Source organism: Lentinula edodes (assembly GCF_021015755.1).
Source record: "Lentinula edodes strain Le(Bin) 0899 ss11 chromosome Unknown C8R40scaffold_94, whole genome shotgun sequence".
Taxonomy (NCBI): Eukaryota; Fungi; Basidiomycota; class Agaricomycetes; order Agaricales; family Omphalotaceae; genus Lentinula; species Lentinula edodes.
The window spans coordinates 1-17,385 of record NW_025764400.1 but is presented as its reverse complement, the minus strand read 5'-3'; the positions used below and the strand labels follow the sequence as shown (position 1 = coordinate 17,385).

Sequence of the window (17,385 nt, the reverse complement as noted above, 5' to 3'; positions counted from 1 at the left end):
GTCTTCAATTCACTGCTCACTTATGTCTCATTTACACTTAAACTACTTATACTTCCAAACTAATTACTTCTTACGCCGCTTCATGGCCCATTCGCTTTCCGATTTCAAAATCGCGTTAACATTTTTTATATATACAAAAAGCAAAAGAGAAAAATATGTAGAGGGGCAGGATACTACAAGAAGATTACAAGAAAAGGCCGGAGGGCCGATGTCCGATGCTACTCTACTCCGCCCTCTCCTTCCCTTTCTCCGTCGGCGCCGTTTCCTCCTCCTCTCCCTCTCCATCCTTCTCCACCTCCTTCTCTGCTCTTTCCTCTATCTCCCTTGCTTCCTCCTCATCGCTATCCACCACCCTTCGCCTTTTCCTCGATAAGCCTGACGGCCCAGCTTCCGGCATCTCCGGGGGTGACCTCCTCCTCCTTGCTGCATCGGTGATTAGCCAATCCAACTTCCTGTTGAAGTGTCGGTGGTAAGTATTGGCCTTTACTTGACCATCTCGAAGCTGCCGGTTATCGGTGAGTAGCTGAGCTACCTGGCTCTCGAGGACCGCCAGGCACTCGCCGGTCGGATTCGATCCTCCTTCTCGTTTCACCGTCGATGGCTGCCCGGAGTACGAGCACCGGACCTTGGCGTCATGGCAGGGTTTACATATTACTGAACTTCTCTTGCCAGATGCAGGCTGGCAAGAGATCTTCTTTACCCTGCATCGTTTGCAGGGCTCCTTGTCGTTGTCGCCATCATCACCATTGTCCGGGTCCCCGCCGACCGGCTGAAGGATTTTCCAAGTTAGTAATAGCGGAATGATAGTAAAGAGCTACTCACCTCTGCCCTTGCTTTTCCCTTGCCCTTACTCTTTGTCCTCTGAATCTCTACTGCGGGCTGCCGCGGAGAAACCGACACCTCACTGGGAGAGGTCCCCTGTTGACTCCTAGTGGTCGCCGCAGCAGCCAACAACCTCCTCCGCTCAACGACTTCCTCCTCTTGTTGTCGAGCCCGAAGGGCCCGCTCTTGCGCCTCCTGTGCCGCTCTCGCTCTCGCTGCTGCCGCCCTTGCAGCCTTTTCTTCTGCAGCTTTCTTCACCGCCTCCGCCGCCTTCCTCGCCCTCACCCTCTCTACGCGTGCCTGCGCCCTCCGGATTATCTCGTCCTCATCTTCCTCATCATCCTCCAGGCCTTCCTCCTCGTGGGCAGTAAGGTCGATCGGCGGGGGCGGGACAGGGCGCGACCTCGAAGGGCCGGCAGTCAAGGAGTTGGTGGTATTTGTTTGTGTTCGGCTGGTCGACATCTTTTGGACTTGGAAGTTTTGGGAACTTGGGTCTTATTGGCGAAACTCTGGGCCTTTTATACGGCAAAACTGCGCACGGACCAGCAAAAATTTTCCATCGAATTGTACTCGGTTTATGGTGAACCAACAAAATTTTCCTGATGACTAAAAAGGATAATTGCCGATGCTAACGGGATATAAAATTTTTTCTCTGGTGACTAATAGTATTTCCCGGTACTAACGGCTTTTGAGGGCTCAAGCCTAAGAGGGGGATACTGTCAAGTCCATACCTTGGGCCTCCATTCCGCCGCTCGGTACTCCGAAGATCCACTCGTTATTGTAATCTCTTCTTATTGTTCTTTCTCGCTACACATACCCTTTCGTTCTAGTCTCTCCTTATTGTCTTTTACTCTACCCTGCAGGTACTACTCGTATAGCTCCTAGTAGTTAGTCTGGCGCTCTGCACCACTGCGCCGTTCCGTAGATATAAATACTGCCTGTATGCTACTGTAGTTCCTCAGTTTAATTATCAACTTAGATCAACTTAGATCTCCCTTCTCAACTTAGCTCTTCTCTAAGTCTTCAGGCTCAACGCCTTGAAGTATGTTCCACTTGACCTTAGGACTTGAACGTTCTCTGGTCCGCTCCTCGTCATCGGCGATACCGCCGCTCCGACTTGGCTGCTACTTAGCTCCTCTCTCTATACTCTCGATCTCCGGGGACTAACGGCGTAACGGCGGTGTTGTTAATAACTTCACTACTGTCCCACTCATCTTCCGCACTTAGACACCTTGTGGCTTTGGCACGGTTACACGGTGTACATGATCTTAACACCCACCGAAGAAAGGCTCCGGGCGAGTGATAGCAGCGCCCCAGAGGGAGTGCAGCAACCAAAGGATCCTGAGAGTGGAAACCCTAGTCCGGAACAAGGGGGGGTCGTCAAGGAACTCGACGAAGAAGCATCAAAGCGCCAGGAGACGGAGGAGTTAAAGAAATCCATTCCCGTCCAATACCAGGACTACCTGGACGTATTCTCACCCAGAGAAGCAAGAACACTACCTCCGCACCGACCCTACGATATCAAAATCGAAATGGAAGGGGATGCGATACCTCCCATAGGGAAGCTCTACAACATGTCTGAGAAGGAGCTGAAATCCCTCAAGGAGTACATCAACGAGATGTTGGGGAAGGGGTTGATACGATCCTCCAGTTCCCCCGCGGGAGCTCCCGTCTTGTTTGCCAAGAAAAAGGATGGTACTCTACGACTCTGCGTTGACTATCGAGCCCTAAACAAGATCACAAAGAAAAATAGGTATCCCCTCCCACTGATAGGCACCTTAGTGGATCAACTGTGGAAGGCAAAGATCTTTACAAAGATCGACCTCCGCGCAGGATACAACAACGTCAGGGTAGCCCAGGGACATGAGTGGAAGACTGCCTTCCAAACTCGGTATGGGTCATTCAAGTATCTGGTAATGCCATTTGGGCTCACGAATGCTCCCTCCGTGTTTCAATTCTTCATGAACAAGATCTTTCACGACATGGTGGACGTATGCGTGGTGATCTACTTGGACGACATTCTGATCTATTCAGACGATGAAGCATCCCATGTGGAACATGTCAGGAAGGTCCTTGAACGACTACGGGTGAACCACCTCCATGCAAAGCCGGAAAAATGTGTGTTCCATGTCGACACTGTCGAATACTTGGGGGTGATTATATCACCATTGGGGGTATCCATGGATCCAGAAAAAGTAAAGGCGGTAATGGACTGGCCAAAACCAAGGACGGTTAAGGAGCTCCAGGCATTCCTTGGATTCGCAAACTTCTATAGGAGGTTCATAGACAACTACTCGGGAATCACCAAGGTGTTCACAAAGCTCCTCTGAAAAGACTCAGTGTGGAACTGGATGCCACAGTGTAGCAGTGCCTTCGAGCTTCTGAAGTTAGCCTTCTCCGAAGCCCTAGTTTTGTGACATTACAGCCCAAACCTACCGGTAATCCTCGAATGTGATGCTTCCGACTTGGCTATAGCAGGGATCCTATCACAGCTGGATCTTGAAACAGGGGAGATACACCCCATTGCCTTCCATGTGCGGTCAATGATCTCCGTGGAACTGAACTATGACATCTACGATAAGGAGCTCCTAGCTATTGTGGATTGCTTCAAACAATGGAGGGCGTACTGCAAAGGATCCCAACACCAGATCCAAGTATACTCAGACCATAACAACCTCCAGTACTTTTCCACTACAAAGCAGCTGACAGCACAACAAGCCCAGTGGGCAGAGCTCCTTTCAGGATACGATTTTGTCATCAACTATCAACCAAGGAGGTTGGGAGCCAAACTGGACGCGCTCACCCGAAGATCAGACGTGTACCCAAAGAAGGGAGCTTCAAGGGATCAGGTCTTAGCAGGGAGGGAAAGGGTACTCATACCTCCAGAACATCTCAATGCTACGATCCTCATGAACGAGGACCTGCTAGTAGATCAAGTAAGGGAAGCTCCAAAGGACACGACTATGATTGAAGCACTGAAGAGGATTGCACGCAACGAGGAGGAATCTCTTGTTTGGGAGGATGGGCTGATAAAGAGGGGAGGTCGTATATACGTCCCAGACGTTGGAACTTTACGAAGGGAGGTCCTACAGCCGTACCACAACCATAAACTGAGGGGACACCCGGGGGAGAAACACACCAAGAAGCTCGTAAACCAGCTGTTTTTCTGGAAAGGGCTGTCTAAGGATGTGAACTACTACGTACGGAGCTGCCACCCATGTTTGAGAGCCAAAGCCAGTCGCTCCAAACCTTACGGGAACCTCCGTCCACTACCAATTGGTCAACAACCTTGGTCCTCAATTTCCCTAGACCACATCTCCCAGCTCCCAGCCACGGCCGGTCCAGAGAAATACGACGCCATTCTCGTAGTAGTCTGCCGACTCACCAAACAGGCTATATATGTTCCTTGTCATACGATGGATAATGCGGAGGACTTTGCCAATCTATTCATAACACACGTCTTCTCAAAGCATGGGATGCCCTCCGACATAACTTCAGACCGGGAGCGGAGGTCAACGAGTACGCTGCCAACTTTAAGGAGCTACATACGTACCTCCAGGAACGAATCCGAACAGCAAATGAGGTATATATGAAGTATGCGAACCAGAAATGCCAGGAGGCTCCGGACTGGAAAGAGGGCGACCAAGTCTGGCTGATTATGGAGAACATTAAGACTAGGCGACCCATGAAGAAACTGGATCACAAATGGACGGGACCGTATTCAATACTGTTGCAAGTAGGAAGTCATGCCTACCGACTGGACCTCCTGGGAGACCTCCATAAGATCCACAATGTGTTCCACGTGGATAGACTGAAGCCCCACTTCCATGACAAGTTCAGACGACAGAACTCCCCACCCCCTCCAATCTTTGTCAAAGGAGAATCGGAACACTTTGTGGAGAGCATCCTAGACTCGAAGCCCATTAAAGGAAAGCCCAAGGAGGTGGAATACCTTGTTAAATGGGAGGGTTATGATGAGGACTTCAATTCATGGGTGGGATGGGAAGGAATGGCAGGCGCCTTGGAACTTATGAAGCAGTGGCATAGGGAGCACAATAGAAAGCATAAACCAAAGCGGGACCAATGGGAGCTACTGGAGAAGCAGGCAGAGGATGACAGGGAGGAGGTAGTGGGATCAACAGGGGGCACAGGGAGCGAGAGGGGAGAGAAAGACGGAGGGAGGCGGAGGAGCACGGACTAACGACCAAAAGACTTCAAGACATGACGAATAGTTATGATTTTCTTAATTCCCATTCCAAACTTCATTTTTTTTTTCTATTCATTCACTCCTCACTTAGTGCGCTACTTCCAATTCACATCGAATGCATAAGAAAGAATTGATTCACATGCAGGAAACGGACTACGGACTACGCAACACTAGACAAAATTGTACTATGGAATACAAGCAGATTACAACGTGGGACTGGACCTCTCGTTCTTAACTGCCACATCGCCCTGCATCCTAGCTTCAAACTCCTCACGAGACTCATATAAATCCTCGCCATCGTCATCAATCATTGTGAGGTTGATAGTGTGGGGAATGACAGGGACAGACGGGATTAGAAGGGGAGACAAGGGAGAATGAGAAGCAGGGAGGAAAAGAGGAGTCCGAGCCATGGCAGGAATCTCCGAACCTCCCACAAGAGGATCCCTGTCGTCCTCCTCTGCGGGTGTTGCAACGTTCAGACAAAGAGCCACACCTGTCTCCCCTGTAACCCCCACAACCTTCCTGGGAGCATTTTTGTCACCCCCCTCCGCTAAAACAGAACGTTCTAAAGGGGAAGGACCACCCCCAACGCCAGGAAGCTCCGCTGAAGTGGGAAAGAAGTAATGGGGTCCTGGGGTGTCAATCATATTGCGGATATAATTCGCAATAAGACGCTCCCAGGAGACCATAATGGAATCCATAGCAGGGACAGCAGGGAGCTGATTGGAGGTAGGAGAAGGCGTAATGGGAATGGGGTGATCAAAGGAAAAGAATCTCCTATGGAGAAGAGGTTCCAAGGAACCAGGACGGGCATCTACGTATCCGGCGTGCTGGGCGGCGGTAAGGAAGGCGTCATGAGAAGGGAAATGAGAGTGGGTCAACATCTCCTGGTACAGACCCTCGACCCGGTCTGCTGCATTGGAATAGTAATACAAGAGACTACTTGTCAACCAAAGATGCAGTTCACCATGGGTAAAGCAAGCCTGGGACAAGTAACCCAAAACGAGGTCAACAACGGAGGAAAGACGCTCAGGAGTGTGATGGAGGCCACAATACAGTAGGAGGGTGATGGCCTCCAGGAGACCTCCTACATACCAGTTATGGTAGTGGAGCAAGTTCGCGGGATTGGCTTGATAAAGTTGGTGAGCGAAAGTGGCCAACCGACAAACTAAAGCCTCTGAGGCATCAAGTTTCCGCTGGACCTCTGAAAGGGAGGGCAGTTCGACCTCGTACAAACCCTCATCTTCGGGGTACTGCCTAATCAAACCCTCGGCGACATGAGCCCTATCCCGATACTGGCAAACCATTTCCTCCAACTCCTCCAGACGATCTCGTTGACGCAATGCACAAGCATTAGTGGAGTCGAGCTCCGCGTAAGCATCGGAGGAACGACTACTAGTGTCATCAACCTGCTTACAGAGCTCCCCGATCTCCTGCTTTTGATGCTTCGCCACCTCCTTGTAGGCATCCACCTCAGAATGGGTGATGCGGAAACAAGTCACAAGGTCCTGACGAGAGAAAGCCACTCAGATCAGTAGGAAATGAAGCAAGGGGGAAGGAAACATACCTCGGACGCAGGCTCAGGCAATTCAGCTTCGATAGCCCGAAACTGGGACAGAACCCGTTGATACTCAGCACGGTCCCTTGCAACCTCCTTCAATGACCGACAACTGGCCTTGAGCTCCTGACTCCCAAGGTCCAACGAAGACGAGGTGTCTCAGAGGAGAGAGGTCAAGGTTGAAACCTGACCACGAGACTGCGCAAGGAGTGTTCGGAGCTCCTCCACTTCAGTCTTGGTGTAACCCTGAGATCGAGATTGGTCGACAACCAATCGATGGGAGGAATCCTCAGGGACGAGGTGCCCTACTCCCGGCAAAGTGGGAATCTCCAAACCGGAAATGTGGGGAGGACGGAGGACGAGAACCACGCGACGATAACCTGAACCTCCCTTGACCTGTGGAACCGTAGGTGCGATGGGGGACGACCTATCCACAGCCTGTTCCGGACGTCAATGCTTGGGGGTAGAACCAGAGTCCACCTTGACTAGTCGTTTGCGTTTTTTCGTAACTGGAGCAGGAGGTAGGAGAGAAGAATTGCGAGCTAACGGGGAGGTGTGAGGAACCAACAGTTGGCGCTGACGAAACTTCCGAAGCTCCTGACAATCCAGCTCCCACTGATCCTGGTCATCCAAAGGGTTCAACTCGAGAAGCGCACTGGTCGAATTAGTGCTCTGTTCAACATGATCGTAAAGGATCCGCCACTGCTCAGTTGGGAGAGAATAGCGGGTGCACTGACCCAGGTCTCCATGGACCTCCAGGAAACGACGAGCGAAAGCCAAGTCGCAAGAGCACTTGCGGGAAAAATATCAAAAGCGCGCTAATCGTCCAAGGACACACGGCTTTTTATCATTGCAATTGCTACACCGAGCAAGATGGGGAACAAGTGAGCAACTACCTTCCTTTTTACCTCGAACGCAGGTGGGACACGGCAGATCCGCAGCAGCCAAGATAGACCACAATGGATCATCGACAATGTAACACGCAAGCGAGATGCTGTCACGAAGCGGCAGAGGCGGAGTGACTAACGGAGCGGGAAAGCGGAGCGACTAAGCAGAACGGTGAGGCGGAGCAACTGGACAAGGTAACAAGGCGGAGCGACTAAGCAGAACGGCGGCAAGCTGGTCCCAGATAATGACAGAGATATATTGAGTATCGTAGTCATAGGTAATAATAAGTAAGCACATACCTGGTCCCAGATAATGACAGAGAGGTCAAGATAAGGGACCAGGCTGTGGAGGGTTGGCTATATATACATAATCCGGTCTGCGAGAAACAACAATGTAATACTGTACAGTTTAGGAACAAGGAAGGTGGCGGAAGCCAGTAGAAGGAGAAGATGGGTCAGGTGGATCAGTAATAGATGGATCAGTAATCGATGGGGGTCTGACAGTGATGGGATGATGTATCGTACAAGTAAAGGCGTCGAGACGGTGAGAAAAGGAAAATGATAGGGGCTGCGTACTTTATGACAGATGCCTACACCAAAGACAGACTTGAACAGCAATAGCTGCCCAAGGGAAGGTTCCTCCACATTACTTATGATCTTGTCCACATCAGAGTCGCGGCGATTCGGAGAGGAGGAAGGTATGCCAGGAGCATCGGAAACCCCAGCAGAAGTAGAAGCGTAAGGTGCAGTCATTGCAGTCGAGTTTTACTCGGGTAATGACAGGTAGGAGGATAAAGAAGGCGGACGGGGAGGGAAAATGAACTTATAAATGAAAAAGTTTGATCACGTGGAAACCACGTGATATTTCGAAGTGAAACCTCCTCGGAGGCTTGGAGGAGTGAAGGGGGGGGAGGGGGGTAACGTCATGCCCTGTCCCTAAAAGCTCCCCTTGTTACCTTCCTAGACATCCCGAAGCTATCCCCTACGTCGAACTATGTGTCGCTTCTCCGTTACCACCTCCAACACTCGAGGTCATCCATCTCTAACCCCCAGTTCCCAGGACCTCCCCTCCCGGGCGTATACCTTCTCAGGAGCTTATACACTCAAGACCTATTCTCTCTATGACCTATTCGACCTTACGTTGACGTTCTAGCGGGTACAACTCCTCCTATGCAATGCTACTAGGTTCTGTACCTCTACCTCCTCTACCTACGCCTTAGGGACCTCCCTGGACCTTACAGGAACCCCTTCAAGGGTCACATCTCTCAATCCCAGCCACTACTAGGTCATTCCCGTCCTTAGTTGCGGTTTCCGTAGCTCCCTTCGAGCTCCAGCCTGCTCCTAGCATGCTACAACGTAAACTCCTCATACCAAAACCTACCCTAAGACCTATTCTGACCCAGGTCTTACAGTATGACTCCAGGAACATAGACATAAGCCTGATCTTTCTGTATTGCTAGGGGAAGGTTGAGGCAGCTCATTGACATGATTCCTGTCGAGTTGTGTTTGCCACCGTGCAAGTTCCCTTCAATGTTGAAGAAGTCTGCATGGAGCTTGAAGAACCACCGACCTTCCTTCTCTCTCTCGCATACAAAGAGTTTCCCATCCGGTCCCCTTAGCTCAAAATAGAACCATCCATTGCATGCACTTTCTTTGTCTTCTGGAGGTTGCTCATCGGAAATCTGCATGCAAAATGTGTCACTGTATTGAGCAATTCCTGGAAGGGCAATGAAGTGACCAAACCAATTTAGGAAAGAATAAACCTCGAAAGCCTTTATGGGATGCCTACTGTCTAGCAGCAAAGATTTGCTACAGGATTCTGCAAGGGCCATTGGGCAATGCGTGCATTTTGAAGGATACATTGGTTTGGAAGAGTTGTCGGAAAATATGGGTGGATGTGTATAGCTGCATTGTGGACAAACTGTGTACACAGTGGTCTCAACGTTAAGATTGGATTTCCGTTCCAGCTGCCGGATGTCTTTGGGTATGTCAGAAAGTGTTTCACTCTGAAGGTCTGTAGTCTCCTCCGGTTGCAACAGTCCATAGCTCATCCCAAAAATTTTGATTCCTTTGAGGAAAAAACTAGAGATGGTATGACCAACACCCTCTAAAAGTCGCAGTGTTAACATGAGTGTATAAACAACTAGTGTTGCCATTGTATAATTGGAAGAAATATCAAGTGCAGCTACATCTGTGAGACTGATTAAGAAATTGCCTTATTCAGAACATGACCATGACGTACTATTGTTAGGGTATGATTCACACCAGACTGAAACGCACTTCTTCAAGAACTGCATTTGCCTCTGCAACTTCTGAATGGACTGTGTCGCTTGTAGCTCCTTTCCTCAAGTCTGATGATGTGGCTTATACTGCATGCTCTGCCCTTCCAAGTACATTCTGGATAACAATTGGTTCTGAGTCTGGCGACAATCCATGAAGAGCTGAAAGATGATTTTGCATGTCCTTCTGAAGGGATTGTATGTGCAACAAAGTGTTGATAACCAAACAATGCCTTAGTCTAGGATTGTTGAAAATGTCCATGAGTGTCGCGTCATTTTGAAAAGCAGGGCTGCCAATCTATAACCAGATATCAAGAGTTTATCATGTGAGGGATGTGAACATTAATCTTTTACAGTTGCTGTTAAGATTATGCGGAGAGGTCTTAATACATGTGGTATATATAGTCCCAACCACCTATGACAATTATCCTGTCATAGTAGCCTTTTGGCTCAGTTGGATTTTGTGTTAGTGGTTGGGCATGAATTTCACAGTTGCCTGAACAGTTTTAACAATTGTTTCCAGAGCTGATGGGTCAAGTGGGGTGAATTCTAGGGAGTCTCTACTCAAGATTATTTGAGCCATAATAGATAAGCCAAAGTTCAATCTGTCGATGATAGAATGGCTCAGAGAGTTTTGAGATGTTGAATTGACGGATGTTGGCACTGAAATTGAGGAGTTCTCATCTACGCCAGGGCCTGGAAGATTGATCTCTGAGTCATTTTGCCAATTGATGCAGCCATTAGCTGTTCCAGAGTCTGGACAGGCTGCTGAAGTCGGAGCAACCTGAATCGTGGAGCTCGTGCCTGCGCCTGAATCAAAAGAACCATTGTTGGATAAGTTTTGCTGAAGAAAGTTCTGGAATGCAAGTTGTTGGCCATTACAAGCTTGTACACAGCTTGCTAAAGGCGTCAAAAATACAGAAGGTTTGGAATCTATAGAATGTGAAGTATCAGGCCTAGGGGTGACAGAAGAAACAGCAGGACTAGGATAGGCAAGAGGATCTGTAGGACTAGGACTAGTCCTAATACTAGCGGGGGCATTTGTCAACATTTTTCTGTGCCAAATATGTCTTCGAATGCCTTTCTTTTCCGTGCCATGGCCACCAAGTTGTTTGATTTGCACGTTTAAGGCTGATCGTAGTAGTCTAACATGTAGCCGCCCAAAGCCTACAAGCTGGGCACTTAGAGTTAATTGGTTTCGCAAGACGGGAAATACAAAAATTCGCAGGCACACTTTGTGAAAGTTATCTTAGGGGAAAGATGGTCTTTATCTTCAGGGAAAGACATCCTTTATCTTAAGGGAAAGACATTTTTTGTCTTGGGGGAAAGATGTCCTTTATCTTAAGATATATAGGACATAGATCAGAACAATCGTCACCTGGAAAGCTCTCAATCTTACCAATGTCTAGTTTCAACTCGATGGTAATTCAATTCTTCTCCTTGTTGCTCTCCCATATATTCCCTCCTTCGTTGGAGGGTCTCGGAGCTACTTTACAATGCCCACCCTGCCTGGGGTCATAGTACCAGAGTTGGTCAGGATCATAGCAGGTTGGAGGTACTTCAGGAGCTCCAGTGGGAATCTCCCCCTTGTCCTTGTTCTTCCTGTTACCATTCCTACCTGACTGGGTATGTTCCCCTTTGTTGGAACCATTGGAATCGTTATCACCTCATCCTCCTGAGGGTGGCGGTGGAGGAGGAGGTGGAGGGGAAGCACCTCCCCCGCCCCTTTCTACCTGTCCCCGTTGATTCCTCCCTCCCTCCCTGGCTCGGAGGTGATCTCTTGAGTGATTTGAAAGATGTGGGGGAGGTGCTCTATCAGGCAGGCTTAGCCCTCCTTTGCCTCCTCCACTTGCAGCTATTCCACCATCCTCCAATGCGTATCTTCTTCCCTCCAGTCTCAGGTACTCCCCTTATTCTGCTCTTTGGACGCAAGCTCCCCATTGCTGAATCTGTTGCCTAGCCACACTCAGGGTGAGAGGTTTTGGGACTGCTTGTCCCTCTTGAGGGTTCCCTTCCCTAACTCCCATAGGGGTACATCTAGTAAAGGAGATTGGTTTCATAGCCTGCCAGCTCCTTGGCTGTGGAACTATGGGAGATGGACCTCCCCTGGTACCACCTACCCTTACTAAGGGCACCTGTCTGAATAATCCCACCATGATTCCTGTTTTGGAACCCAGTTTACTATTTGATATTTCCCCCCTTGCGGTAACAAGCTTGCCCTGTTTTTGTGTGAAAGAGAAAGGAAGGAATCAAATGGGCACTCCAACCAACCAATCTAATACACAATATGTGAGTTCACTGCTATCAAATTTATTTAATAGCAAGGGGTAGCATTGTCAAAGGTTCCGCAAAGCTTTGAGAGCTAGGGAAAAGCTTCAATCAATCAATTTGAATCGTTCTAAGGATTTGGTATATTCCTTTGATTAAGGTAGATTTAGCACGATTTGTACTATAGTTATATTGATATGGGTATATCAAGGTTTGGGGGTTTGAATCAAAGTAAATTAAAACCAAAACAGACAGACCCCTACAGAGGGCTAGAACTATGTACTGGCACAACCACACAGTGTGATTTGCCCTTAAGACCAATGACTGATCCTAAGTTCAAAGAATACCCAACAGCTGAATATAACTTCTCGCAGTCACAAGGAGCAGAACACGATGTTCCTATACTCACAAGTGCCGGGCCCAAATGGCTGCTAGCGAAGAGGTTTTGTGCCGCAACGAGGCAGGAAGCGGGAGGCGGGAGATCCGATGACATGCCTAAATTTTGGCTGGACGTCTATGCTGTGAATTGTGACATTTTCACGTATAGATTTGTATCAAGAGGACTGTAATTGAGACCCAGATTGACAGTCAAAGTTAATACTGAATCAGTCTAATAAGTTGAAGGGACCATATACCCATACTACCATAAGTTGGTTAGTTTACCCATCCCCAATACTACCTTCGGATAACAGTCTACCTGTTTGTCAAGCAGGATTATACCAGACTCGGACTACATCCGAAGGATGACCATTCATGTATGACATACCAAGGGTATTCTTATTGGACCTTACACTGGCAGGAGTTTGGAAGAACTTACTCAAGTGACCATGAGCCGAGGATTGACTCGAAATGACTTTCTAGAACTCAGGAATTATCAAATACTCCTTCTAGAATGAATCAGATTGATAGGATTAGAATCGAGGAGAGCTGATTTGCCTCCAGACGAGGTGACAAACGATCGAAGTAAGTGTTGAACAGCAATGACAGTTGAACACCATTCAAGTCATTCTCCAAAACAATTAAATTAAATGAATAATGAAGTACCTACCTATGTTTGGAGGTATACTTGAATCTTGGAACCATTGTGGACCAAATAAAGACATGAAGATTCAAATTAAATAAATATCTGACCAATTGTAGAAGTTTCCTTGCGGTTCCGAACATTTATTGTATTAAATTAATTGTACTGTGCAACTCTATATTCTGTATGTATAAATAGCGATCCGATGTATCTGGAATACAAGTGATTTTGGGATGACGCTGCAGTGCTAATCCGTAAAAAGGAAAGACACTCTCCCGCCAGACTGAAACCTCTTTGCTAGCAGCCATTCGGGCCTGGCACTTGTGAGTATAGGAACGTCGTGTTCTGCTCCTTGTGACTGCGAGAAGTATATCCAGTTGTTGGGTATTCTTCGAACTTAGGATCAGTTGTTGGTCTTAAGGGCAAATCACACTGTGTGGTTGTGCCAGCACATAGTTCTAGCCCTCCGTAGGGGTCTGTGTGTTTCGGTTTAATTTACTTTGATTCAAACCCCCAATTCTTGATATACCCATATCAATACAATCAAAGCACAAACCGTGCTGAATCTACCTTGATCAAAGGAATATATCGAATCCTTAGAACAATTCAAATTGATTGATTAAAGCTTCTTACTTAGCTCTCAAAGCTTTGCGGAACCTTTGCCAATGCTACCCCTTGCTATTAAATAAATTTGATAGCAGTGAACTTGCATATTGTGTATTAGATTGGTTGGTTGGAGTGCCCATTAGATTCCTTCCTTTCTCTTTCACACAAAAACGAGGCAAGCTCGTTATGTGGAGCCCACCGCGAGGGGTGGTTTTGAAGCTACATTTAGCTTAATAAATTAAATTGAACGTTTGTTTGGATTATATTCGATTATTTGGTAGAAGTGTGTTGATCTTTGTGATACCATTTCTGTGAACTGTCAACATTAGTTCATCAGGAAAACCGCGTACTTCGAAGAATTCGGAGAAAGCAGCAGTATTGACACCGGAAGAATATCGTAAAGCAGGAGTTGTATTTGGGAGGTCTACGTTCGGCACATCAGCTTGAACATCCCTATTAAATCCTACGAACGAATCCAGTCGTCCATCCTCTTCTCAAATACCGACAGAAGCATCGCGTGGAAGTTCTGTTTCTAGAGGAACAGGATCATCTATATCTCGAGGAAGAATTACATCTTTACCGAGGAATTTGAAGAAATCTAATCTCGATCCGAAAAGGAAGAGAAAAGAAATTAATCTGATTGATATTGAAGAAGATATAATTGAATTGATTGCTCCAGAGTCAATTTCAACATCTTCTACATCGATTGAATCAACTAGATTGATAGATACGTTAAATCAAACTATCTCTCAAGCAAGTAATACGATTGAACCAGTCAAAATGACTACCAATAATTATGGAATGCCTGCGTTGTCAGCTGAAGCTAAGGCTGAGATTGACAAAGCCAGTGCGAAACTTTCAAGAAAGTATAAGACAGCACCATTATTTGATATAACTGATCCAAGTCAAATGATACCATGGTTCGAAGCTACTGAAAGCATATTTGAACATGGAGGAATTACATATGATGAGGCTAAAGTGAGATTGGCTTTAGAATGGACGTCTTATAAAATGAGACAAGCATTAAGAGTCTTTGATTCGGTGAAGAAACCGAATTGGGATCAATTTAAAAAGGATCTGAAGAATATGTTTCCGCAATCTGTAGGAGACGAAAGAGGATCTAGATTATTGCTTGAACAATTGGTCCATCAATTTAATCCAATTGATGCAGGTGAACAGGAGAAGATGAGAATCTTCAGACTCCTCTTCGATGCTGAAATGAAAAAGCTGATGGACGAACCAAAAATGATCACAAATAGTGATGCAGTAAGATTGTTCTTGGCACCTATGACTCCCGAAGTAAGGAGAGGCGTGCTAGAAACAGTTGTGAAAGATGTATCAGTTACTTCTATGTCAGATAGACGAAAGGAAGACCCTTTCAAGATTGACGAAGTAATGAATGCGGCTGAGAAGTATATGATTGGGAGTTCATTTGATAACTACTATCAAACACTTTCCATTGCTTCTTCGAGCCCACCAATTAATAACCCTAATTCATTTAGTAGGGGACACATTCATTTGCCGTTTGCTGCAGATGTTCCCAAGACAGATAGGAACTATCTTCAAGTGTTGAAACCCAAAGTGGAAGACGAATTTAAAGATCTTCTGGGAATTAAATTAGAAAGTTTGATTCCAAGGGAATTGACGGAAGAACAACAGCAGATGGTTGCATTGAATAAAGACCTCATTGGAAGCACGACCACGTGCTTCCTACCGTTACCACTACCATACACGTCCTACGTCATGGGTCTCATCTAGAGTATATATAGTGATACTATACATCCTCAGGACTCACTCTGGTACCACCACCATCATCACTTACTCGTATCCTCCTCATCTTCTCAATCCAAGATCTTCGCCTGTTTACTCGTCGGTCTTAGTGAGTCCTCCTCTTAGTGTTGCTTGCCAGTGTACCTGGCAGGCTTCCACTTTTTTTTAAACAGCGCTTTGGTCCTCGGACCCCATACATTCAAAGAATACTTAAATTCTTATCTTGCCCACCTCGCCATTAAAATAAATTGTTAAACTGCCTATCAGCGGTTTTTTTTTCAACTGTTCATATGCATATATCCAGTTTTATACATCGTACCACGGTTGGCAGAGAATTTTATCTCTTACCTAATACCCGTTACTTGTGGCGTGTTGTTTATCTCGCCTACCTGCCTCCCGCCCACCTGTTACCTCGCTTTACTGTCATCTGTGCCACCGAAACTGTGCTAATTACTGTCTCTGTACCCACAGGATACAGTGACTTCACAGTGGCTTCACCTAGCTCATCCCAGATCGTTACTCGCCGCCGAGCTGCACTTCTCGCAGAAATTGTCCATAACTTCGACGAACTCCCGTTCTCCAACTCCGAACTCCCATTGAACATCGATATCGCTCAAGGTTTCTACCAGATTCCTACCAGTTCTCGCCACCGTTCCACACCACCTTCCTCTGACTCTGACTCTGACTCTGACTCAGACTTTTTCCCTGCATATACGTACCAATCGAACATGCCTTCCGCTTTCTCCACTATTCTTGACGACACTGTCACATACGCCAAATGGAAGCCTTCGGGCAATGGAATGCCAGGCAGTATGTCCTGTGGCAAAATTACAGTGGAAACTCTCGAACTCGTGAAACGGGACCTCCGTATCTTCTTGACTAATAATCGTAAGCTTGCGCCAAGCGACTACATGACGAGATGTCTGAACGTATGGGAGGATCCTCGGGTCTCGAACTGGATCGACCAGAACCGTGATGAATTCGCCAAATTGGACTTCGAAAAATTCTTCCTTGTCCTCCGCGGACGCGTTCTTGAACATGACTGGCAAGACTCCACTTTCCGTAAAATGTGTGCCGTCCGCATGCCTGACAGTTTGTCTACCTCCGTCTCTGACCTTGCGGTCCAGCTGCTTGTTCTCAACAACCTCCTACAAGGAACCCCTCGTTTCCAATCAGAGGAAAACCTGAAAATCATGCTCATCGACGCTACCAATTCTCACTTGCGTGAGGCATACAACAAGGAGGTTGAGGACCACGCTGCTAACCCCGCCCACGGAATCCACTCAAAAGATTTCGACACCTTCACGAAAGCGATTCAGGTTCTTGATAACAGCCGTCATCGCCAACTGCTCTTGGCTCGACAAATGGCGGAACACATGATTAAATCCCGCCCTGGCTCTCGTGCTGCTACGCCTCTCTCGTCTTCTTCTGCGGCCAATACACAGAGCCGCCATGGCGGGACAATCGGCGGTACTTCATCCCATTCGGGTCGTCTACCACCCCTTACTACCAATGAACGTCGCCTGCTCAGCGAAAATGAGGGCTGCTTTAAATGCAGATCATTCTTCGTCAAATGCCGTACCTCTAGCAATGAACATGAATTCCCCTTGCCTGTTGGAAACGGTTACAAAGAAGTGATGATGTCCAACGTAGATAGCGCTCGCAAACTGCGGGGCCCTGCTATCGACTCTAACAAGAAAGCACGTACAGGTCCTATTGCCACTATCACTGTGGTAGATGAGAACAACAACGACGATATGGTCGCGTCTATCATCCCGAGTGCTGTCCTTGGAAACGGTACTGACTCTGAGGAAGAGGTAAGTGGCCCCTTCCGCGTCTCTCATCTGCGTTGGAAATGCCATGTCTCTGGCCCGAAAACTTCTTTCCCGATTCTTGTTAACTCTTTGATTGATAATGGAGCTCACCTTGTGCTCATTCATCCAGATTTAGTGGATCGTCTGGGACTA

The 17,385-nt window shown here is 47.4% G+C and overlaps 2 protein-coding genes across 2 annotated transcripts; one reads left to right on the top strand and one right to left on the bottom strand.

Annotated features, from left to right (window-relative positions):
* Positions 1 to 10,219: 10,219 nt before the first annotated feature.
* On the bottom strand, positions 10,220 to 10,804 carry C8R40DRAFT_1178715 (uncharacterized protein; the record flags this gene model as incomplete). Its single annotated transcript, XM_046232913.1, has 1 exon — positions 10,220 to 10,804. One exon carries the CDS (start codon positions 10,802 to 10,804, stop codon positions 10,220 to 10,222), a length of 585 nt encoding a protein of 194 aa, XP_046078823.1.
* A 4,904-nt stretch (positions 10,805 to 15,708) lies between these two features.
* C8R40DRAFT_1178713 (uncharacterized protein) lies at positions 15,709 to 17,235 on the top strand (the record flags this gene model as incomplete). Its single annotated transcript, XM_046232912.1, has 1 exon — positions 15,709 to 17,235. A coding segment is annotated over one exon (1,527 nt), but the record flags the coding sequence as incomplete, so codon positions are not given.
* Positions 17,236 to 17,385: the final 150 nt, after the last annotated feature.